The sequence below is a fragment of the Manis javanica genome, chromosome X, assembly GCF_040802235.1.
Source record: "Manis javanica isolate MJ-LG chromosome X, MJ_LKY, whole genome shotgun sequence".
Classification (NCBI taxonomy): domain Eukaryota; kingdom Metazoa; phylum Chordata; class Mammalia; order Pholidota; family Manidae; genus Manis; species Manis javanica.
The window spans coordinates 124,012,034-124,037,416 of NC_133174.1; the positions used below are offsets into that span (position 1 = coordinate 124,012,034).

At 41.8% G+C, this 25,383-nt stretch overlaps 1 protein-coding gene across 1 annotated transcript in view; it reads right to left on the reverse strand.

Annotated features, from left to right (window-relative positions):
* The window catches only part of GPC3 (glypican 3), a 410,784-nt gene that overhangs the window by 76,017 nt on the left and 309,384 nt on the right, over positions 1 to 25,383 (reverse strand). The window contains exon 6 of the mRNA XM_037016978.2: positions 25,141 to 25,261. Coding sequence (XP_036872873.1) covers positions 25,141 to 25,261 — 121 coding nt within the window. The remainder of the gene's footprint in view (positions 1 to 25,140; positions 25,262 to 25,383) is intronic.

A 25,383-nucleotide genomic window follows, 5' to 3' on the forward strand; every position in this document is an offset into this window, starting at 1 on the left:
ACTCCAGTCCCATGCAAACTTGGAATGAGCCAATTTTCCTTATTTTGTTCTCACTTTGACTCTTATTTCCTTTCTAATACAAGACAGGTGCTCAGGTCCTTGTAGCGTAGGGCAATGGAAATGAACTGGGAAGAAGGATGCTTTAAAAGGCAGCAGATGCCTTAGCCAACCAGATCCAAACAGAGAGCAAGGAAGTTCACTCTTGGTAAACCACACTCTTGCCAGGGGGCTGTCCATGGAGGCTTGAATAATGGTGTTCAGAAAAGAACTCTACTGGGGACAACATTAATTCACACAAGGATTATCTTTCAAAGTTATGAAATCCTTACACAAAATAATAAGGATGTGTAAGCACCTGGCACTCGAAATGAGTCATTACTAAATATTTTATTTGAATCTATTTCCAATGCAGCAGGAAGTGTCAAATACCTATGTGTTCATACGTGATGAGAAGGGCTTTTGTCCCCTAGGGAGTCTGTATGTGGGTCGGTCAAACTTATTCTCACACCCTTACAAAAACAAAGAAAGAATCTGGCTTGTCTGCTTATTCCATTCTGTACTATGAGCTGTTACTTTCAAAATGTGAACAGGTCCTTTATTCATGATAAGAAAGGGGAAAAACCATCACCTGGAATTTATGATCAGTTAATTTTCTCATTCTCCAACCTAAAAATGAATGGCTTGTTCCTTCATCTGCCAATCTTTTCTCTTCTGTCCCGTCCCTTGCCAGCCACTAGTGCTGATGAATGAAGTCTATTGGGGCAGTGCTTGTTTAGAAGGGTGTGACATTTGGATGGGGAGTGGAGTGGTGGGGGTGAGGGGGAGGGGGTGGGCATGCCAAGGCTCCACATTGGCCTCAGAGATGATGCATCACCAATCATCTACCTTGTGCTTTGCAGCATTCTCTCCTCAGCTGGTGCCATGCGCACTGTACCGCACAGTATGTAGGCCGTTCTGCTCTCCAATGTAGCAATACGTGAATGCCATGCGTCTGAATTTAATTATGGATCCCCAAAAGGGCAGAAGGGCAGAGAGTGGATTCCAAAACTGCCCTCAAGGGACTGGGCTCCAATGATACTGTTCAGTTTTCACAAAATCCTGTAGTCTAGACTTTTCCCTCAGTTTCCTAACTCAAATGTGTAACTGCCCATGATATACTTCCACTTGACTACCCACATCCCTTCTCTTTTCACCATTCTCCAAATAGCCACAGTTTCACACTGCCATCCTTTGCCCACGCTCTTCTCTTAGCCGAGTGAGCCCTTCTGTGGAGATTCTATTTATCCTTCTGGAATCAGCTCACATGTCATTTCCTCCACACATTCTTCCCCAGTTCTTGCAGCTGAATCTAATTGTTTCATCTGTGCAGCCACAACACTTTGTTTGGATCTGTCTTCAAAATCCCAATCACATTCTGCCTTGTATTGTAATTATTTGTGTCTATGTCTGTCTCTTCCATAAGGCCAAAGGCCTTTTGATGGTGGGACTGTGTCTGATTCATCTTTGTGCCTCTCCACATTCCAAGGGTCTAGCCAAGTGCCTGGCACTCAGTGGCTGAATAAAGAATAAACATTTAGGATAGGCGTTCAAGTACTATGTGTTGATGTATTGAATTGTCTATGTCTCTTTTAGCTGTTAAGGAGCCTGGCAGAGACCATAAACCCAATATAGAACACAGAACATTCATGTCAGAATAACTCCTGAATTTTTAAATGTCAAATTTTTGGAAATTTGTTTAAATTATTTTGCTTGCATGTAACCTTCGTAGGCCTGGCAGTTAACAGAAAAAAAAAATCCCAAATCACTGACTCACCTCCAAGAGTTTTAGCCACAGAATATTTTGCAGACCATTAAGAATGAGGGCCTCTGTTTAGGTAGTACTCGTCGATTTCTAACATAGAAAGTTATTTCTGGTCACAGTGTTCGTATCTATTGATACTAACTAAACATGTATGCCAATGTTTCCAGCGTTGGGCCCAATAAGTCAATGGGATACTAGGTGTTGATTTGTAGTGGGTGTTTTTATCCCCCTTTCAGAATTCTAGACATCTTGGAATTTACACCATTGATATTCCAACATGCAAGTTATTACCATGACTAACACAAGTGGAATTACCTGCTGCTACATTCCAGGTATGTTTATGTATTTCCCTGTCTAACCTGCTTCCTCCCTCCAGCTGTCTTGGTGTGGGAGAAATGGGGGTTTTGCCCCTCCTTCCCTGAATTTTCTCTAACAACTGTGATGTCAAATGCAATTATTTGTGGAGGAATCTGCTGTACGCATGGATGAAAGGGACACATGCAAATCCTCAAGAAGAAAGGGAAGTAACAGCTATGGGGAAGTATGTTCTGAAAGCATGCCACTCCAGTGGACTCTGCCCAAGGCCCCCTGTGCAGATATGAACAAGCTGAACACAATATGACTTGAGGAATGCAAAGAAAAAACTATTTAACAGTTGAAAAATCTCCTCCTCAGTCTGAGGTCAACCCAGCTAATAAAAAAGCTTCAAAAACTTCTGAAAAACCATGAATAAGCCCCAGATGTTCCCGTTCTCAGCTGAACTTTCCACCAAGTTATTTCATCCCCTCTATTTTTCACAAGTAAAATGATTGCAACCTCTTGTGCCTTCCTATCTCTTTCCAAAGAAAATTGCCTCCAGTCAAATTCCTTCTCCCACCCACAGTAACTAATTGTCCATACTGTTATTCATCTCCTTTTCTGAAAGAGAATTAAATTGGCAAGACCCTTTCGTGCAAGGGTGGGGACCTTTTTTCTATGGAGGGGGACCCCTGAGCCCCAGGGGGTGGGGGGCTATCAATTGGGGCCACGGACAAGTAAGAAGCCATTTGATTTAGTTTAGTTTTTGTTCGGTTTTGTGGGAGAAATATAAAATATTCACCTCACCTCCTTAACAACAACAACAAAAGATCAGGGAGAGAAAAACTCCATTCAGTAGATACAATAAATAATTAAAAAGACCGCTGGTCTATGCTACAGCAAGTTTGGGGAATGAGGTGGTTAAAAAAAAGATGTGGGAGAGGAGAAGATAGATTGTGACAAGAAAATAGAAAGGTAAGGAATGGAAAGGAGGCGGCCAGGTGATGGTGAAAGACAGGGAAAAACAGACACCAGGAGAAACCTCAGAGGGAGATTTGGCAGCTCCCCAGTTACTGGGTCAGCTGCAGTAAACAGCGCGGCCCAGCCCCACTGCTCCCTGTCTTGTGGGCATTAGAGTAAGTTATCGCTGCCCTTTGAAATCCTTATTAGCTTTCTAGCCATTTAGGAAAAGTCCTTTCTGTGCTGAGAAACAGCTGGTCTGCTTTGATTTTCAAACTTCAAAGCTAGTTTTTGAAATAAAGGTTATTTTCTCAAGAAAGTCTGAAGATTTTACATGTGTGCAAAGGAATGGCTGCAAGCCTCTGACGTTGCAAAGCTGTCAGATGGCCTTATCTTTGGTCTTTGAGAGATGAGGCCTGCCTGATTTCGTAAAGCCTGAATGTTATGTTTGGAAGCAGCATTTATTTCATTGATTTGAGGACCCTCTCCCCAAATCAAACTTAGTTTGGGGTTTAGTTGAATCTGGTGTAGTAGACAATGTAAAGTGGAGCCCACAGCACATCTTTTAAGTGAAGACAAAACATAACAGGATTCACAGATCTTTAATTGCTACTCTTCTCCCGCTGAAAGCTGAACTTCTGAATGTCTGCACCTAGCAACCCATGAACACAGAAGTTGCTTTCAAGCTGCAGTACTGATTTTGGAGCTACTGTATATGGGCTCTTATATATTATTCCCAGAATATTCGAGATTACATTCTGCTGGTGGTATATTAAAGAAGACAAAATGGAACACGAACATATCCAGAGAAGGGGGAATAAAATAATGAAGGGTGCAGAAGAAGTCAAAGCCGAACGGTGACAAACTAAAATCGCTGGCTTCCTGAGTCTGAAAAGACAAGGCTAATGGGGAAAATAAGAGAAGTGCCTACAGTGCGACAGGCATGGTAACTTCAAACTCACATCCCAGAACACTGGCTTTAGGTGGCTAATCCCTTGAACTTGAAAGAGATGACTTTAGGTTAGATGAAAGGAGGCCCTACTTTGAATAATAAATACTAGGCTTAAGGAATTAATTTCCCTAAGGAGTAGGAAAGGCAAAAAACTAGATTCCAAAATGTTTGGGCAAATTTGTGCAGGATGGACTAAATTAGGTTATTCTGGGCAGCTCAGAAGCTTGAGGGTACCCCTAACTGTCCCACGTTTCCCAGTGTGCCGGTCAGCAAGCAGTCCTAGGAGATGTGGGTCATCAGGGGACCATTTTCCAAAGGTCCTTGGTGATGCCTTCAGAATTAAAGCAGTGACTGCTGGGCTATGAGGCTGAATCACTGGGTCAGTATGCTTGGTCAGGAGGCCGCCAGGCACCAGGCCACACGGTTCTCCCGCTGCCTCCTCTCAGGGCTGGAGTTACTTCTGAAACGGCCAATAGAGAGGGAGACAGCTCAGATGGGGATGGGTGAGGGGGAGAGCTTTGCTTTGGCCCATGGGGATTTCAATCCTACATCTGTCTCAAAATTTTTATTTAAGTAGATTTATTGCTCTTTCTGATTAGAAAATAATCTCTAAAAGATATTTGGGCAGAGTACAGAGAGGTTAAAAAAAAAGCAAATGAAAATTGTTATATTGCTTATGTTTTGATATCTGTTCTTACAGGGTTCTCCTCTCAACCTACATATATACATACATGTGCTAATTTTTGTAAAAATTGGATCGGGCTTTAATACTGTCTCATAATCTGTGTTTTGCTTAATGATATATCATTGATATATTTCTGTGCACAAACAGTATTTTGAAAATATTTTTATTTTAATGGCTGAAGATTATTCCATTGCATGCAAATGGCATAGTTCACATAATAAACCTCCTACTGATGGACATTTCAACTGCTTTTAATTTTTTGCTATGACAAACACGGCCATGGAAATATCCTTATAATACATCTTTGTGGACTGTCAAACTCTTTCCTTGGGAGAAACTGCAAGAGGGGGAGTTGCTAGTTCTAGGCTCCTTCAAGTGGTCTCCCAGATAAGGATTAGTGGTTCTTTCCTCCCTGGAGTAGAAGAAAGATCATGAGATTTCAAGTTAGTTCAACCTTATAGTCACTAACAATCTGAGTATCAGTATCTTCATCTATAAAAGAGAATATTGATAATAGCTTGTGAGAAATAAAAGTGGTCATGTAAATAAAAGGGCTTCATAAATGTTAACATACTTAAATGCAGAGATTCTTATTTTTTCTTTAAGTCTTTGGGAGAATTCAGAGGCAATTTTAGTGGGTCCAATCTCCAAGAAGACCCCCACAGTGAGAGGGTTCCCAAAAACCTCTGGGGGCTGGCCATCACCCAGAATACCACTTCTGAGTCCCCAGACCTCAATCAGCTGCCTAGAGGGGCAGCAAGGTCCTTCAGCCTAGCAGATGTCTGGCTGCCAGATACAGATGGCATTTGGCTCCCAAGTTTTACGCTACATGGCATTCACCTGGTGATTGTTTGCCATTGTCTGCTGTACTGGGGAGGAAAGTTTATTATGCTCTCTTCCTCATTTGGCCCTCTATAAATACACACCCAGTTCGCAAGGGCCTGAATTGAACACTCTGGCAAGGAACCAACTTTCTCAGGAAGAAGGAGATTAGTTGCATTACAACACAACTTGCAAATTCCTTTCCAAACTTCTGGTGCTTTTGCTTTGGAAAGAGTGCTGCTGTTCATCATCACAAGCAAAAAGCAGTTATGGATTTTGCAGAGTTTTTTAACCTAGAAAGGCGCGTATAGCAAGCATGGCACTCTTTACTCGGTGTTTCAAAACACCCAGTAGAGTATTGGCACTCAGCAAGGGCTCAATAAGTGTTACTTAGTCTTGATCCCTGTCTTTCTCCAAGTCTTTTTTTTTTTCCATTGTAGGCAGAAGAGAAAAAAAAATCACCTTATAAGATAAATTCTTAAATTATGTGGAAGATGAGAGTGGGTGGCTAGGAAGAAAAGGAGTGAGGAGTTGTAGGGAAAGAGGTACCACTCCCTCAGAGAAGGTGGCATGGCATAAGTGGGAGTCAAGGGAATATGGGACTTATAAAAGGAAGGCATCAAGAGACAGAAGTTACATAAACAGATCAACACAAGAACAATACAAAGCAAAATATAAGTCATGTTGGAGATTATATATTGTTGGAGAAAAATATAAGTCATGTTGGAGTGCTATAAGAAGACAAAGAATTAAAAACAAGGTGCGGGTCCCTAGAAGCCAAGGGTTGCAAGTGTCTCATTGGTTTTTCTAGTCCCATGTGCCCAACAAGAGATTGATGGGGAAGTTAGGCAGGCCTGGACTAGGGTGATGACACAGGGACGGAAAAGGATCTCAGACAAAGAATGTTACAAAGAATGACCTGAAAGCACTTGGAGCCTGATCGGCTATGGGGAAGAGAGTTCAGGACCAGTGGTGTCAGCAGAGAAGTAATAACTTGGAGTGGCACATAGTAGGTCCAGGGAATATGCTGAAAGTAGATAAGATCACAGAGCCATCTGCCCTCTCTCAGAGAAACTCTTACCTGGAGAATGGGAAATCCGTGTAAATAGTGTAAGTGGTGCTAAAGATTTCAATTGCTTTATTCAGGTTCATAACCTGCAGATTAGAGTTCCCCAAATATCTAGCCACCTATAACTGAGGCATGAATTACCATGTGACTTTGGGGCCCAGGAAGACTGCAATCTAGAAATAAAATAGGCACATGAATTACTGTTTCATCTCAGCTCTTCAAGCCTCAACAAGCTGAGCTTTGACAGAGACAGTAGGTTTTCCATCTTTGCTCAATACATATTTTACAGTGACAGAATAGGCATGGTAGGAGGGAGTAGGCCATAGCCCGGGGTATCTGTCAACAACAGTTCCACTGGACGAGACCCATGGAGTGGCTGCCAAGTGAAGGTCAGGAAAGGGAGACATAACAGGAAGAGAGGACATGGACTTTCCTGGTTCTATTACGGTGAGGACCTTCCTAATGAAATAATGAGGACTCACAGAGAAGACTTGCTGCTGTTCCACCAAGTTCCTCAAGAAAATGAAGGAAAAGAGAAGATCTTAAGTGTTTTCACCATAAAAAAGAAATGGTAACTATGTCACCTGATAGAGAAGAGGTATTAGCTAATGCTATGGTGGCATCATATTGCAATGTGTAAGCGTATCAAATCAATACACTGTATATACACCTTGAGTTTTCATAATGGATTACATGTCAATTAGACCTTAATAAAACTAGAGGGGGGGGCAGAGCCAGGATGGCGGCGTGAGTAGACCAGTGGAAATCTCCTCCCAAAAACACATAGAGCTATGAAAATATAACAAAGAAAAATCTTCCTAAAATAGAGACCACAGGACACAGGACAACATGCAGACCACATCCACACCTGCAAGAACCCAGCGCCTTGCGAAGGGGGTAAGATACAAGCCCCGGCCCGGCGGGACCCGAGCGCCCCTCCCCCCAGCTCCCGGCGGGTGGAAAGAAACCGGAGCAGTTTTTTTTTTTTTTTTTTTTTTTTTGGCGAGTGCTTTTCGGAAGCCTTAAAGGGACAGGGACCCTGTTGCTAGGGAGGCAGGGTGGCGGGACCGGTGAGCGGGTGCCTGGGACCGGCGCCTGAGGACAAAGAATATCCCGCGTTTTTCCCTGCGGGACCGGTGAGCGGGTGCCTGAGACCGGCACCTGAGGACGAAGGAAATCGCACGTTTTTCCACCCCTTTTTTTTTTTTCCTCTTTTTGGCGAGTGCTTTTTGGAAGCCTTAAAGGGACAGGGACCCCGGTGTTAGGGAGGCAGGGAGGAGGGACTGGTGAGTGGGTGCCTGGGACCGGTGCCTGAGGACAAAGAATATCCCGCGTTTTTCCCTGCGGGACCGGTGGGCGGGGGCCTGAGACCGGCACTTGAGGACGGAGGAAATCGCGTGTTTTCCCCCTTATTTTTTCTCTATTTGGCGAGTGCTTTTTGGAAGCCTTAAAGGGACAGGGACCTTGGTGCTAGGGAGGCAGGGTGGCGGGACTGGTGAGCGGGTGCCTGGGACCGGCACCTGAGGACAAAGAATATCGCGCGTTTTTCCCTGTGGGACCAGAGGGCGGGTGCCTGAGACCGGCACCTGAGGATGGAGTAAATCGCACGTTTTTCCCCTTTTTTTTTCTCTTTTTGGCGAGTGCTTTTTGGAAGCCTTAAAGGGACAGGGACCCCGGTGCTAGGGAGGCAGGGCAGCGGGATTGGTGAGCGGGTGCCTGGGACCAGCGCCTGAGGACAAAGAATATCGCGCGTTTTTCCCTGCGGGACCGGTGGGCGGGTGCTTTTCGGAAGCCTTGAAGGGACAGGGACCCTGGTGCTAGGGAGGCAGGGCAGCAGGACCACTGAGCGGGTGCCTGGGACCGGCGCCTGAGGACAAAAAAAAATTGCGTGTTTTTTCCTTTTTTTTTTTTTCTTTTTTTTCTGCTCCCTCTCTCATTGTTGCTGTTGTTGTTTTGGTTTGGAGACTGCTTTTTGGAAGTCTTAAAGGGGCAGGACAGGTCACTTAGACCAGAGGCAGGGAATCTGGGGATCTTTGGGCACTCTAACCCCCTGGGCAGCAGGGAGAACAGAGGCCCCTTACGGAGATAAATAGCCTCCCGGCCGCTCCCCCTCCAACGGAGCAGCCCCAGCCAGGCCAAGCCGACAGCAACAGCGGAGATAAACCCCATAGCAACCTGGCAGGAAGCAGAAGCCCTGTCTGCACACAGCTGCCCAGCACAAGCCACTAGAGGTCGCTATGCTCCCAGGAGAGGAAGGCCACAAACCAACAAGAAGGGAAGCTCTTCCAGCGGTCACTTGTACCAGCTCTGCAAACTATCTCTATCACCATGAAAAGGCAAAACTACAGGCAGACAAAGATCACAGAGACAACACCTGGGAAGGAGACAGACCTAACCAGTCCTCCTGAAAAAGAATTCAAAATAAAAATCATGAACATGCTGACAGAGATGCAGAGAAAAATGCAAGAGCAATGGGATGAGATGCAGAGAAAAATGCAAGAGCAGTGGGATGAAGTCCGGAAGGAGATCACAGATGTCAGGAAAGAGATCACAGAAGTGAAACAATCCCTGGAAGGATTTATAAGCAGAATGGATAAGATGCAAGAGGCCATTGAAGGAATAGAAGCCAGAGAACAGGAACGTATAAAAGCTGACATAGAGAGAGATAAAAGGATCTCCAGGAATGAAACAACACTAAGAGAAATATGGGACCAATACAAAAGGAATACCATTCGTATTATAGGGACACCAGAAGAGGAAGAAAGAGGAAAAGGGATAGAAAGTCTCTTTGAAGAAATAATTGCTGAAAACTTCCCCAAACTGGGGAGGAAATAATCGAACAGACCATAGAATTACACAGAACACCAAAAAGAAAGGATCCAAGGAGGACAACACCAAGACACATAGTAATTAAAATGGCAAGGATCAAGGACAAGGAAAGAGTTTTAAAGGCAGCTAGAGAGAAAAAGGTCACCTATAAAGGAAAACCCATCAGGCAAACATCAGACTTCTCGACAGAAACCCTACAGGCCATAAGATAATGGCATGAGATATACTTAATGCAATGAAACAGAAGGGCCTTGAACCAAGGATACAGTATCCAGCATGACTATCATTTAAATATAATGGCGGGATTAAACAATTCCCAGACAAGCAAAAGCTGAGGGAATTTGCTTCCCACAAACCACCTCTACAGGGCATCCTACAGGGACTGCTCTAGATGGGTGCACCCCTAAAAAGAGCACAGAACAAAACACACAACACATGAAGAATGGAGGAGGAGGAATAAGAAGGGAGAGAAGAAAAGAATTTTCGGACAGTGTATATAACAGCTCAATAAGCGAGCTAAGTTAGGCAGTAAGATACTAAAGAGGCTAACCTTGAACCTTTGGTAACCACGAATCTAAAGCCTGCAATGGCAATAAGTACATATCTCTCAATAGTCACCCTAAATGTAAATGGACTAAATGCACCAATCAAAAGACACAGAGTAATAGAATGGATAAAAAAGCAAGACCCATCTATATGCTGCTTACAAGAAACTCACCTTAAACCCAAAGATAAGCACAGACTAAAAGTCAAGGGATGGAAAAACATATTTCAGGCAAACAACAGTGAGAAGAAAGCAGGGGTTGCAGTACTAATATCAGACAAAATAGACTTCAAAACAAAGAAAGTAACAAGAGATAAAGAAGGACACTACATAATGATAAAGGGCTCAGTCCAACAAGAGGATATAACCATTCTAAATATATATGCACCCAATACAGGAGCACCAGCATATGTGAAGCAAATACTAACAGAACTAAAGAGGGAAATAGACTGCAATGCATTCATTTTAGGAGACTTCAACACACCACTCACCCCAAAGGATAGATCCACCGGGAAGAAAATAAGTAAGGACACACAGGCACTGAACAACACACTAGAACAGATGGACCTAATAGACATCTATAGAACTCTACATCCAAAAGCAACAGGATATACATTCTTCTCAAGTGCACATGAAACATTCTCCAGAATAGACCACATACTAGCTCACAAAAAGAGCCTCAGTAAACTCCAAAATATTGAAATTCTACCAATCAATTTTTCAGACCACAAAGGTATAAAAGTAGAAATAAATTGTACAAAGAAAACAAAAAGGCTCACAAACACATGGAGGCTTAACAACATGCTACTAAATAATCAATGGATCAATGAACAAATCAAAATAGAGATCAAGGAATATATAGAAACAAATGACAACAACAACACTAAGCCCCAACTTCTGTGGGACGCAGCGAAAGCAGTCTTAAGAGGAAAGTATATAGCGATCCAGGCACACTTGAAGAAGGAAGAACAATCCCAAATGAATAGTCTAACATCACAATGATCAAAACTGGAAAAAGAAGAACAAATGAGGCCTAAAGTCAGCAGAAGGAGGGACATAATAAAGATCAGAGAAGAAATAAACAAAATTGAGAAGAATAAAACAATAGCAGAAATCAACGAAACCAAGAGCTGGTTCTTCGAGAAAATAAAACTAGAAAAAATTAAATTAAATACATATTTTTTTAAAGTGAAGGAAGGACCACTCTAGATGACTTTTGGTACACTTAGAATATTCTCTACTGAATTTGAAGGCAAAACCCCAGTGCAACATTTTATAATTTTTTTAATGATGGAAAGAACCCCCCCTACTCTTCTGCTCTCTCCGTATATACATGTACATTTTCTCCCCAATTCACATTTGTCCCATGTGCAAAACACATCTACCCTATCCCAACATCCCTCAAAGTCTTAACCCGCTACCCCCATCAACTCTTAAGTTCAAAATCTCATTAAATCTCATTAGCTCAAAAGTCCCAAATCTCATCATCTGAATCAAGTACTGGTGAGATGCTGGGTATCCCTTCTGGGTCAGAATTCCCTTCCATCTCTGAATGGGAAAACATCTGTGTAGGTAGAAAACAAGTTAGCTGCGTCCAAAATAAAGAGGCAACAGACATGGGATAAGAGTTATTATAGACATTTTCCCTAAACTGGAAGAAAACAGCCATGTCAAAAATTGGCACAGAATCCTTCACTTATTCAGGCAATAGTTACTGGTCACCTGCTATGTGCCAGGCAGTGTTCTAGAAGCAGAAGGTACAGTGGTAAGTGGGGTGGATAAACCCCTGCCCTCGTGGAAGTGCTATCAACAAACTCCTACACTGCCTACAGGAGACCCCTTATCTATCTTCTTAGTAGTATTAGCTCTGATCAGGAAGGGCACAGGAGTGCTAAGGTAGAGAGAAAAAGCAGTGTTGAATGTCAGCCAGCCAGTCTTGGTCAGCTCACTGTCAGCACATGCTTGAATAAAATTAACAAGCGGGATCCTATATATAAAGTGTATAAAGTTCTTGGAGACCAGTCTAGGGAAACAGTACAACCTCTAAGTAGCTGCCATAATTAGAAAAACACAGTAGTTGACATCAAATGGGAAAATGTGCTTTAAGAAGGTTGGAGAAGGCGAACAGTCACTGCTTCCCTCGGGTACCCCTACTCCTCTTTGTGAGGCTGTCACGAAACACAGTAGTCTTTCCAACACATCTAAGTACCCACAGTGGCAGCTGAAATAAAACACTATAATCTCTCTCAATTTTTCTCACACTTTTGGTACTTTTTGAGACTTTGGTGAACGGATGGCACTCAACATTCAACAGCCAATGGGCCTCTTTTAATTGGAATCCTCGCCAGAAAAAGTGTGTAACAAATTGATTAAAAAGTAATAGTTAACACATTCATCAGGGAATCTAAATACCTCATTGTGAGAATTTCTTAAGGTTCAATGAGGGACAAATCTCTGGAGGTGCTAGAATTTTCTACTGTGGGACCTGGAAAAGGTCCCTTCTCTCCTGAGACCAAAATGCACCAGACACTACAGCGCCTCCTATATTGTGGCTAACAGGCAAAAGATGATCAGCCCAAGTTTAGGGACACAGCAATTCTCATCCCCTACACTGTTCCATCAGGCAGCAGAAAGGAAGGTTATCTAATTTTAATAACAAACTTCACTTCTTTGTCCTGTAAACTTTATCAAGCTTAACTGGACTCCTTGCCTCTAATTCCTGATCTCCAAACCACGCTTCATGCTCCTGGCAGAGTTAACATCATACAATACTGACCTGACCATGTCACTCTCATGCTCCAATCCCTTCCCCAGCTCTCCGCTGCTAACAGAGTAAAGTTTGCATTCTTCAGTATACTATTCATGGCCCTCTCGAATTTTGTACTACCTTTTCAGTCTCATCTTTCACTGCTGACATCCTCTTCCACTCTGGCCTGTGGCCTCAGTTCTTCAGCCACATGAGGCTATTGATGTACTTTCATGTCTTTGTGCCACTGCTCACATCACATTCCTCTGCCAGGCAGAGCCTGCCTTCCAACCGCTATCTGTCAAAAATCTCCTCATCTTTCAAAGCCTGGCTTAAAGGCTACCTATTTTTGAAGTCTTGTCTAATTCCCTTGGTAGGAGTTAATCCTTCCCTTCTTTGGGTTAGCATACTACTTGCTTTATGGCTCTCCTATGACACTTACACTATGCCTTGGATTATAGTTATGTAGGTATGTTTTCATCACCCTCCTTGAAGCAAGGCTTGTGCTTAAGTTATCTCTGTATCCCTGTCCACAGCCCCAACCCCCGCCCTGTGCTTGGCACATAGAGCTGCTCCAAATTGAACAAATGCATTCAAATGGTAATGATGTATGTATATGTGATAAGTGTGTGTGTGTGTGTGTGTGTGTGTGTGTGCGCGCATGCGCGCATTCTCTGTGTCATTACCGACAGCCCACCAAACTCAGCACTACACCTAGCATGGGCATTCAATAAACAACTGCTAAATAAACGCTGAGGAGATTTTACAGATATATATGAATATACACATTATATGCATTTAGATATATTATAAATTATATAGTATATAAATATATAAACATGAGTGTACAAATATATGAATTATATGTATATGTACTTATACATATTATAATATGTATTATACAATACATGTTATATATACATATATCTATGTATATATATTTTATTGTACTTTTTTTGCTTGATAAGTTTCATTTTGAAACGGAATCACAGTAGCATGGTTTAAGGACCTCCAAGAACAACAGATAAGAACAAAGGCCGTTTAACCAAGTAGAAGCTCAGAGCAGAGCTCCATCTCAGCGTCTTGTCAAGACACCTGTAGCTCTAATGATAACCTGTACCACGGGCTATCAGATTGCAATTATTAATCAACCAGCTTGCTATACAATAGCTCAGGGAATGGCATTCCCCAAAAAAGAAATCAGTGATAAGGAAATTGCTCCCCACCAGGGTACCCTTATCCTGTACTTGGGTCTGCCGAACAAAGGCAACAGCGCCAGTGGGCTCTGGTCTGGAGAGTCTTCAGCTCTCAACTGCCTTCAAGCATCCCTACGCAGCTATAATGAACTGCCTCTGGCTTGGCTTACGCTTTTGTATTAGCTCATTAATGAGTCTGGATTCCTTCCCCATTTTCCATGGCATCCCAGGCAGGGACAAAGGCTCAGGCAGCAGGGAGCAGCTTTCCTTTTGCCAGACAACAAGTGGTCGCTGGTCCCAGCCCTCGGCTAACAAATTCCATAGTTCTTTGTTGGTCGAGCCCATAGAATGGGTCTTGTCTGCCTTTGGCTCCGCAATGCAAAATCAAGCTTTGGGAACTGGGGCCTAGGCAGTGTCCCTGGCATTTGTGACATCACCACAACAGCTGAGAGTGATGGTGTCTCAAGAAAGCTCAGTAGCCCCGAGCTCTGTGAATTCTTCCTGCTCTGTCAGCATGTGAAATACACATACGCTCACAAACATATTATATGTTGCTCAAAATCATTCTAAATACCTCCTGTGGGACATCTGCCAGTGAGGGTATTGTGTCAGCCGGGTTTTAAATATAGGAACCTCTCACCGTCTTCAACCAGAGAGAAAAATGCAAAAGGAACGCAGATTAACTTGCCCTGAACTTTATAGCTCTGAAGCCTCTTTGCTTGATACCACCCTTCCATGAAAGGTCCTGGTGGGGCTGAAGATAAAATGGGACATCTGGATCATGTGGTAAAATCTCTAAGCTGTACTCTAAGGGCAGCCTGCCTATTTATAGTTCTTCCACTTTAGGGTACAGTTCAAACTTGGGAAAATATGAAGAACTCGATTTAAACACACACTTCTTCATACACAGACACACACACACACACACATATATAATTAAAAAAATTTTATCGTCTTCATTTTCCATTCAGTTACTTTCAGCCAAACTCAACTCTAAATAGTTAAAAAATCTGTCAAAGTTTGGCTAGATATATGTTTTCAAGGGTCTTTAGGATTGAGATGATTATATTTAGAATTTTAAAATCACTTAAACAACACCCTAAACTAGCAAAATTGTAGTCTCTCCATTCCAGAAATGATAAACTGAGGCACAGAGAATCAAACCACTAGAAAGGCCACTCCTGACTTTCCCCAGTGCTAATACTTCATACTATCATAATGTGAAGAAAAAAAAGAGTAGCTACATTTTATTGCATGTTACTTCACACATTATCTCTGATACTTGCACTAACCTGGCAAGATAGATTGTAGTATGCCCATTTCATAGATTAGGAAAGTCCAGTACAGGGAGGTTAAATAAATTGGCTTAAAGCCAGGCAACTACAAAGCAACATATCTGGGACTTAACACAGATCTTTATCTGGCTCTAAAGTCTTTGTACTTTCCCCCAAACTAGATTTCATAATGCTGTGGCTCTCAAGTTTCTCACTATAACTCTAAATCACATACCAATAAGACTTTAGAACGAAAGCGGGTAGTATTGCTTTAACAAAAACTCATGTGCAGCAGTGAACATTAAAATCCCCAAATAGTCCTTTTGAACCTTTTCACAGATGGATAATATTTCTCTAACCATTTACTGCCTGCCTCTCCTTCCTCCACTCCAACAGATCCATGTATACCCTTCCCCAGTAATGGTCACAACATCAAAAGGGCTGCCCTGTGAAGGTTTCATGCTCCTCACTGCTGTTTCCATCATAACTGAAAACAAACATGTCTACTAAGCTGGGTTTCCCCACTGTGCTGATGAAGTCATGTTTGCGAATTGACATGCTGTACTTTACATCTAACCCTGCAACATTTCACTTTGCTGGTGTTCTCTACCATTCCAGCCTACTGAGATATTTTTAGATCCTGATTGTGTTACCTGTATATTAGCTAACCCCACCTAGCTTCAGGCCATCACTAAATATTAGAAGTATGTCTTCTCTGTTTTCAGTTAAGTCACTGGTTAAAAACTTTAGGCAGTCAGGATCAAGTACAAAGCAAACAACCAAAAGCCTCTCTCTAGGCTGACACTCATATGTTGAGAAAATACTCTTCAGGTTTGACGGTTAATTACCTACACATTTACCAGACGATATGATTACTTAGCCAACATTTCTTGTCACTTGTTTAGAACTGATCATAGGAATCTCTGTCAAACACCTTGCTGAAATGTAGATATACCGCGTCTGTGCCAGGCCTCTGACCTGGTACGGTCAGACACATGCACGCACAAGTGGAAACGGCTTGAATGTTTCTGAGTGAGCCCACAGTGGCTCCTCGCAATCATGATGGTGGCTTCTAAAATCCAAGGCTCTCCCAGAATTTAGTCTAGTAGTTTGCTAAGATGTGATACCAGGCTCCCTGATTTGAGGTTTCTACAATTCGTTTTCCACCCCTTCAGAAAAGTGAAGTTAAAAATTTGTGCCTGTCTTCAGTCTTTTGGCTCTTTTTCTATTTGTTGTGATGACTCCAATTTTGCTATCAGCAATACCATGATAATAATCAGAAGACTCTTCAGTGCCCTGGGATATGACCCATCTGAACTTGGGCCTCATTACTTATGACATACCACAATGGTAATTCGCTTAGGTTTTCTGTCTTGTCAACTGCTTGCCCATAATACAGAAGAGATACTACTCTGAAAAGTGATACCCTAGCAAAATATGGACTCTGAAGAACATACTATCTAGATCAACTAATTAAACAAGATCATACTTTATCCCTATTAGGAAATTATCAAATAAAATCCCATGCATATGAATAATAATGTCATTTTAACTTTGGCATTAATTAGAACACTGCTGGAAATATGCCACTTAGCAGTTGCTATGCAAAATCACTGCAATGGATAACTAAGGAAAGCATGTAGTCAGGGAGACAGAATTGACCCCATTATTATTATTTTACATTCGCTAAGTACTAACAGTGAGCCCACACAGAATATGGGAACATCCCTGGTCCTTTGTTGAATAAGTTCTCAAAACAACACGGGCATATAGGACTGAGGCCACACATTTGGTTGAGCCAATTAACATGGGACTGCCATCAAGGGGCAAAAGGGTCTGCTCTGTACAGATGAACTGTACTATAGGATTTTGTCAGAATCCTAATGACACGGGCAACGACAACTTAGAAGGGTTGGTCTTCAGCCTCAAAGAAGACCCCATTGGCTCACTAGCACAAGAACATGGGCCTTACAACAGGAACATCACTTCCGGTAGGAATAAAGTCTCCAAGCCACTCACACTCTCCCATTCAGTCCCCATTTTAACCAACAGATCATATTCGAAGATGACTGATGGGGACTGGGAGGCATTCCATGACTGCCTTGTGTACTGTACATATTTAGTATATTCACTGAATGAATTCTCAGATGGAGAAAGGGCTCATATGGGATTAAACCTTTACTGTTAGCTTAAAGGGCATGCTGAGATTTTTATTGTTAGAGCAGTTGGAACCCTTCACTGAAGTGGATTATGCTTGGAAGACCTATACGTAAAACAGATTTTTAAAACGTAGGTGTTCTGGTTGAAATCTGAAATGGGGGACTCAGCACAGTCTGAATACACTCTGAATACAACACAATTTGAATGCATTGCCTGAACAACTGAGCTCACTGGCACATAAGTCCACTACTGTGATGCTTATTTTGCTATTCTGGAAGGAGGGAGAAGGCACTTGATAAATTATTATAGATGCCCAAGAATGTGGAGGAGTTGGGGTAGAGAGCATGAGAATGAAAGCACGACTGGTCCCCAGGGTGGACAGGAGCCAAGTCAGACTCTGTGCGTGGGTAGGAGGCTGGGAGCAACAGGTTCTGCTGACTCTGCTTTTGGTTCAGTGATCCCTGCAGAGACCCTGCCCCTACCCAACCCACGTGCAGCAACTGCTCAGTGGGTTTAATGAAGCAACAGGCACTGAGCTGTACTTGTTATGACCAAACACTAGTTAATATCCAGAAAAAGAGAGAAATAATTCACAAGTCCATGCCTCATGTTCTTCTGCTTTTTGTTCCAAAGATGAACTGCTGAAATATAGGCTTTTGCTGTGATTGGGAGAACTATGTAAGAAAACGTGCTTGCCTGTTTGCGAGCGTGTTTGCACTATGCAAGAGCCTTTAGGAGCAGAGCAGCGGCACTATAGAATATTGATCTGTTCACTTTCCTGTCCATGTAAATGACAGCTTTGTCATTTACTGGCGGTATGACTTTGGATAACTCATTTCCCTCTCTTGGCTTTAATTTCCTCATCTGTAAATTCAGAGAGTTGGACATTATGACCTGAAGGCCTCTGCTAACCCTGCACTTATGTAAGCCTACCCTTTAGCACAGAAAATGATTGACAGTGAATGTGAAAGTGACTTAAGTTGAATCTAAAATCAGAAATAAATTGAGGGCAGCGAAGGTTGAATTCTTTGAGTGAATTGATTGCTATAATATTGTATATATTATATGAGTGTCTACTCTGTATATGATGCATTAGGTGCTACAGGCAACATAATTATATGTGTGATCCCAGGCTTAAGGAGCTGACAGTCCAGATGCAAGTTATAGAAATATATCTAGGTAAAAAGTTATGTCTGAATTTTCTCAAACAGAATTTGAACTTACATACACCCACATACTACTTACGGTCAAAGTTTATGGGGGTAGAGAGCAACTGTTTGTAACCATTTATTAAAGAAATGCTGTGTCTCATTTGGCCGGTAGGTAAATGTAAATAGAATATGAGACCCTATGGATTTCATAGATAGTTTGGAAACATACAACTTTGTCAACCTGATAGCCTTTATAGTTTGATAGAATTCCCTTTTCACATGCACAACTTGTCTCTCTAGAGCTAACACCTCCAATACATTTAACTCAAATGCAAATTTTTGAATGAGTACAATACTGCAATAAAAAAAGAATATATTTTCTTTATTGCTAAATCAAGACTACCACAACACTATTACCAACATTTTGGTTCACCACTCCTGACTCATCTTCCGTTTTTAAGTAATTTAATTTAACATGCAAAGACTAAAATACATGACCCCATTCAAGTACCTTTAATCCTGTATATTCTAAATACAGCAAATAGCTCATTTTCAAGAACTTTAATATGAAATACTTAGGAATTCTTCCTGGTGCAGTGTTATTAAATTGTACATAGTAATTAAGATATTAAAAACACATGCTCCCCAAAGCCACTAGACATTGTAATTATTTTTCAGGCTATTAAGCAAAATGACAGAAGATTTTTTAATGATAAATGTGTTTGGAAGGCATCAGCTAATTCTCTTTTACTTCATGAAATAATGTTTAGCTCCACAGAGTCCAAGTCTGGTGTTTAAAGGCCAACCCACATTGTCCTTTTGTAACTCGGAAGTCATTCAGTGGTTCTTGTTAACATGCCATTGTAGATACTCTGTCTTTCACACACACATACATTCTGGCTCCGTATAGAAATAGCAATGTCTAGAGTTCTGCCATGCTAGTTGTATGTGAAGAAGTGTGACAGACACTGGATCATAATTATATTTGGAAAGGCCTTTTATTTAAATTTGATTCTCAAAAAGTCTCTCTTTTTACTTAGAAATTTTAGATCAATGTTGGCTTTTCTGGCAACCATTGGACTAGGCCAGAGTTTTATGGCTCTCACTGGTTTTACTGTGAGAAGACTATCAAACAAGTTCCTAGGTGTGTTTTCTATCATGCCTGAGATTCATTTAAAGATTGTTTTGGAAAAATCACATGCTCAGGAACGTCCTGGGAACTTCTCTGACACCAGTGACTTTACTAATTAACTTGTTAAAAATGTTAACTTTCTATTTCAAAAGGTAGAGTCTTTTCATGCTACCAGAGTCATCCACTAGGCACCTTAAAAATACTTTTCAGGTGTTTACAGAGGGAGATGGAAGTGGAGATATTCCACCATGTGCTGTACATTTAAAATTTTTCTTTGACCATTTAATACCATTTTGTGGATTCAGGATAGCTCACAGAAAGTTTGCCTGCTACTGTGTCTCAAACCTATGTCACAAGGTGCTTCAGTTTTCTTGCACACAGAATGGCAGTTACTTTCCTAAAGCTTGTCCAAGTTGAGATTTGGTAAATAACTTGCTGATTCTTGCTTTGCCGATTTTGGAGCTTCAGACCATAGAAATTACTGGCTTAGGGACTTGGAAATTGTTAGACAAATTCAGGTGTTTCTGCACATCTTTTTATGTGTGGATCTTGCTAATCATGGCAAGGCATGGCCATGTCTTCAAAGCAGAGACTGAAATGGGTAGCCTGGCATCCTAGTTCTACTGCCACTGCTTACAGCTAGTGCCCACAGCTTCTTATCTGCTAAGTGTGGGCAGTAATGCCTGCTTCTCAGAGCCACTGTGAAGACCAATTTTTCTAATGTACATGAGAGAACTTTACAAACTGGATCATACTATGCAAATATATGGCAGAATTATTATTATTCATATGGAGTCATGTGGCTAACATGAATTGAAGACAGGTCACCTATCTGGCCCTGGAGGAGGGAAACTTAGGGGTGATAAATGCAAAAGTGTTTTTATAGTTTAATGTTTTCATAGCCTAATGAGAATAAGTCAGTAGAACAGAAGAATTGGCTTGGGGGAAGGGCAAGTTTGAGTTCCATCTGCCCAGGCCGGAAGACTGGTGGGAAGGGAACAATCTCTGAAAAGATGAGAGGTTACAAAGTGGAAAAGGGTGACCTGGGAACAGGGTGTTTTAAAAAGAGTGGCAGAGCAGAGAATAAAGTCACAAGACTTGTTCACAAGAGGGTGCTGGGTTAAAGCCTGACCTTGAGCTACAAATCACCGAATCACAGGGCTGGAAGGAATCTTAAGAGGCCATCTCGTCCACTTCCCCACCATTCAGCAGGACATTTCAACCATCCCAAACAGATGAGATTTTATCCAACTTTGAATGAAAAGCACTGACACCAAATGAGCAGGTATTGACTGCTCTGGCTTCAACCGCTTACAACGGACAAGAAAACAATTTCTGCAATTTCATTTGAACCTGCACTGAAACTGGGGAAAAACAATAAGTGGCTGGATTTTCCTCGGGAACAATAACTTCTATAGCAGCTTAGGGGCTGCTAAATTAGCACTAAGTACACAGCTACTCTTAAAGTGCGAGAAAACTGTTACCAGCAAAACTGGGTCAGAGGGCAAATGGCCCACAGGATCAGACCGCTAAGAATGTATTGCAATCTTTCTTGGTATCTGTGGAGTCTTCTCTCCATGTAGGAGCCTTAGAGCAGAATACTAACAAAAACAAAACTTGTTTCACTCTCTCTTTTTTAAAGCGATACGGCCCAGCAAATTCCAGGACCAACATTAAGGACTTAAAACAGTTCAGTTCCTCTCCTAACACAAGACAATAAATCCTCACACAAATTAGAAACTGAAAAGAAAAAAAAAGGTTCTCATTTCCAATCATGGGAATGTTACACATGAACTCTGGCTTGGAAGGAGGAGGGAAGGACATTCCACACCTGCAGGCCTTCCCAGGAAAGGGGCCCAGGCGTGACCCTGAACCCATCCCCTCAAGGTTACACCATGGGACTGTCAATATAGAAGTAATGTTGCTTTATTCCCTCAGTGAGTATATTATTTCCAGTGCTATCAACAGCAACCATAACCTGAATGAAGGCAGCTGAGAATTTTCATGGAAGAGAGTGAGGAGTTATTTTGGGATGTGCTCATAAATGGCCTAGCTACAGACCATCTGGTTGGACACACATGGGTACACATGCATAGAGAGAGGGATCTCTGTATTTATAGATGTGTATGTTGGAGCACTGTACTATAGTCTAATAGATGCAGTGCCCAGCCAGGGACTTAGGAAAAGGACATTACTCTCCTAGATTCACCACTCAGTTACATGTGAGCTTGGGCAAGTTAGCTAGATTCCACCGCCCCATCACTACAACTTTAAGACAATTTAGTCAGGCATTCAGTGAATCCAGATGTTTGGCAGTGCATAGAAAACATCTTGATGATTGATTGAATTTTCAACTGAACTCACTGGATGTTCTGGCAGCATGCCCACACAGCCTTTAATGGCTTTCTGCCTCAGTTTCCCTAGCCATAAAAAAGGGCTAAACACTATTCATCACTTACCTCCCAGGGGGTAGTGAGGGTGAAATACCGTGCAAGGGTAACAATGAGTTCTTGAAAAGAATGGTTCCATGACAGTACTATATCTTATACAATTTCAGGTTGCATATGTTCTCCAGTACAAGCGGTTAGACTTTTGGCAAATGAAATCACTTTGAAATATGGGTAAATGCTATACAAATACAGTACATTATCATTATTATCACCATCAACATCATCAGCATTATATAACTTTCTTCTTTATGACTTCCCTAAAGTGTCTCTCTTTCAGATGGAATTATGGCCAAAATATGAATTTGACTGAAAGTTTGATAATAATGTCTTTTGGCCATGCAAAGCAACACAGATGAGAAAAAAAATCGGTGTGGGTGTCTGGAGCCCACCCAATTTTAACAGCTCAACTTGAACAAGTAAAACTGGTCTATCAGTGAGAATTAACTGGTTGCTCAGTGGTATTCATAAGGGAACAAAAAATGTTCACACACATTCATGGCAGAGGTACGAGAAAGGAATTGTGATGGTGACCTTTCTGAGTCTGACAACATACACTTCCTACTTTTGAAGTTGTTTCAGCTTTTGTGGCTAGAAGTTAGAGGAAAGAAACAGAAGGAAATATAATATGGGAGAGAAGAGATGCGTTAAAGGGATCTGCAGCCACACAAAACTGGGAGAGCAGAATTAGACTGGCAGAAAGTACTGGAATACTACTCCCTTCCAATCTCAAGTCCTGCCTATAGAGAAAATCCTGAATATCACAATCTTAATTGCCACTTATTATCTGTCATGCACATGCAATTATATATATTTGTGTACATATGTAAAACATACATTTAAAATTTATATTATATGTAAGTTTTATATAATGGGTGTATATACATATATTTTATCTGTATAATTTCTAATCTTCACAAAAAGCTTGTAAGGGAGGTTTTGATATCTTTATATGCTACGGATGAGAAAACTAAAGCTCAGAGACATTGAATGATTTGCCCAAGGTTACATATCTAGTAAGATCCACAGCTGAATTCAGGTCCAACCGAACCCAAGGCCTATCCCACAAGGTCTCCCATAGTATTAATATCAAGTACCTCAAGTCTTTGCTAAAAGGGCTTGCCATAAATACTTTTAGTGCCCGTTGGATCAGAGAGAGGCCCATGTCCAATGAGATTTCCCTTCTTCCGGGGGGGGGGGGGGGGGTCCATCCATAGTACTCTGATCTTTCTTACGCCTGCTACTCGCTTGCCTTTCCTACTCATTGTTATGGTAGATGCTAACCCTCGCCCCTCTCTGGACTCCTTCTCACACTAGCCTAGCCCACCATGGGCCTAAGCACAACACCCAAAACTGAGGAGCAGCCTTGCTCTTCATCATAGGCTACCTTTTATCTTTATTTAAGTACTTTCTAGGCTTGTACATCCACTCCAACAAAGCTGTGAAAACAGAGGATTAGACTTCTTGTGAATCCTCAAACTCCCTGGCACCTGGTTGAGCACATAGTAGGTATTCCTTAAGGTCTGTTGACCAAAGAGATCCATTCACAGTATTCTTCATTCAAGATTAGGGACATAGTGATGGACACTGAGATTTTGGCCTCACCAGTGCTGGGGGCTAATCAGTTGAACTGAGGCCCCCGGACCCAATTGGTTTGAGATAATTTGGAAATAATGCAGAGGACAATACTGTCATTGTCCCCAGGAGAAGCATACCATGCCCTCAGTTCAGCTCTAAGTGGTTTACATTGTGCTCTGAACCCTTCAGACATGGGTTTTGAAATAATCATAATGTATCTAGCCAGGCTTCATAGAACTTAGGGAGGTTGTGAGTTCACAGAAAGAAGGATCTGATTTGCAAATACTGCCATGATCCTGTTCTCAGCATCAATAACAACAATGTATTAAGTGCTCACTGAGTGCACAGTACTTTATTTGGCACTGGAGGAGTCACACCCAAGCACATTGTAAACACTTTCACACCATTTGTGCTGAAAAACACCACTAGTCAAAAGCCCTTCTGAACATTTTCTAAGAACCACAAAAATTTCACTCCTAAATTTTGTATTAAAAGACAAAATCATGACAATCTCTTCATACAGAAACCTCTGTCCTTGCATGGTTTTAGTTTCATTAAGCTCTTCCTAGGCTACAAATAGAAGTCAGTGCTGCCAGGACCCTCCCACCCATGGATCATGGGGCAGGAACATTGTTACTTTGGTACATTGTGGCATTTTGGGTGGCGCTTTTTTTTTTTTGTGGCCACAGAGCAATCACAAGCAGATGGTACAACTAACTTCTATTTGTGTCTTAGCTGCTAAACTCCTCTGAGAGGAAAAACTCTGCATTCAGGTCAAGGGAATCTGTGGGTGTCTGTGCAAGGCTGTGAGTCAGAAGTTGGCAAGGGTGCAGTGAAGCTGGTCCTTTTGTACCTTGCTGGTGGCAGTGAAAGCTGATACATGCCCATTGGAAAGCAATTTGGAAACATGCATTAACATGGTCATATCCTTTGACTCAATAACTCCAGTATTTTAAGAAAGTGATCTAAGACCAGGAGACAGCTCTATGCATGAACAGGGAACTTTATTTATGATGGTAAAAAATTAGAAGCCATCTGAATGTCCAGTAAAAGCAGGCTGAATAATTATGATGAATACTTCAAGGAATCTTAACCCAACCACAAAAAAACGATGAGCATGAAGATTTGTGACAACAGGAAAAAGTGTTTCCAATCTAGTGTTAATTTTAAGAACTATAAATCACCTGTATAAGTTACGTAAAAAGTCTCTGAGTGTGCTTTTCCGAACAAATATTATAAAAGATCATACAAACATGAACACAGCCAGGATAGAGTGCTAAGAAATATTTTTTACTATTTTGAAAACTTTCTCAAATATTACAATATTGTCTTTATAATTTAAAAGTGGGGTGGAAAGCAAGGGTCAGAAGTCCTAGTTAGCAGAGAGAATCTCTGAAGAACGTGAACGGCTGCCTCCCCCAAAGCCCAAGACAAAAGTGAACGCCATCCGTCCCTCATGTTTTTGCTGTTCCCACTTTTGATGGCTCCACCACCTACCTGGTTAATGTGCTTCAACTTGTCAATAATTTGACTGACCACTGGCTCAGGGCCCTTCATTTTCAGCTCATGGAGGTTGAACTGATTTTTCATTCCATTCCTTGCTGCCTTTTGGCTGTATCTGGAAAGGGGAAGGTAAAGAAAAGGTTTGTCAAAAGAGAGTCCCCAGCATAGTGAGAGCTGACTATACTGGGCGCCAGCAGCCAGGCTGACCACCGCCTCCCTCCAGCTGTTTAAGCCATG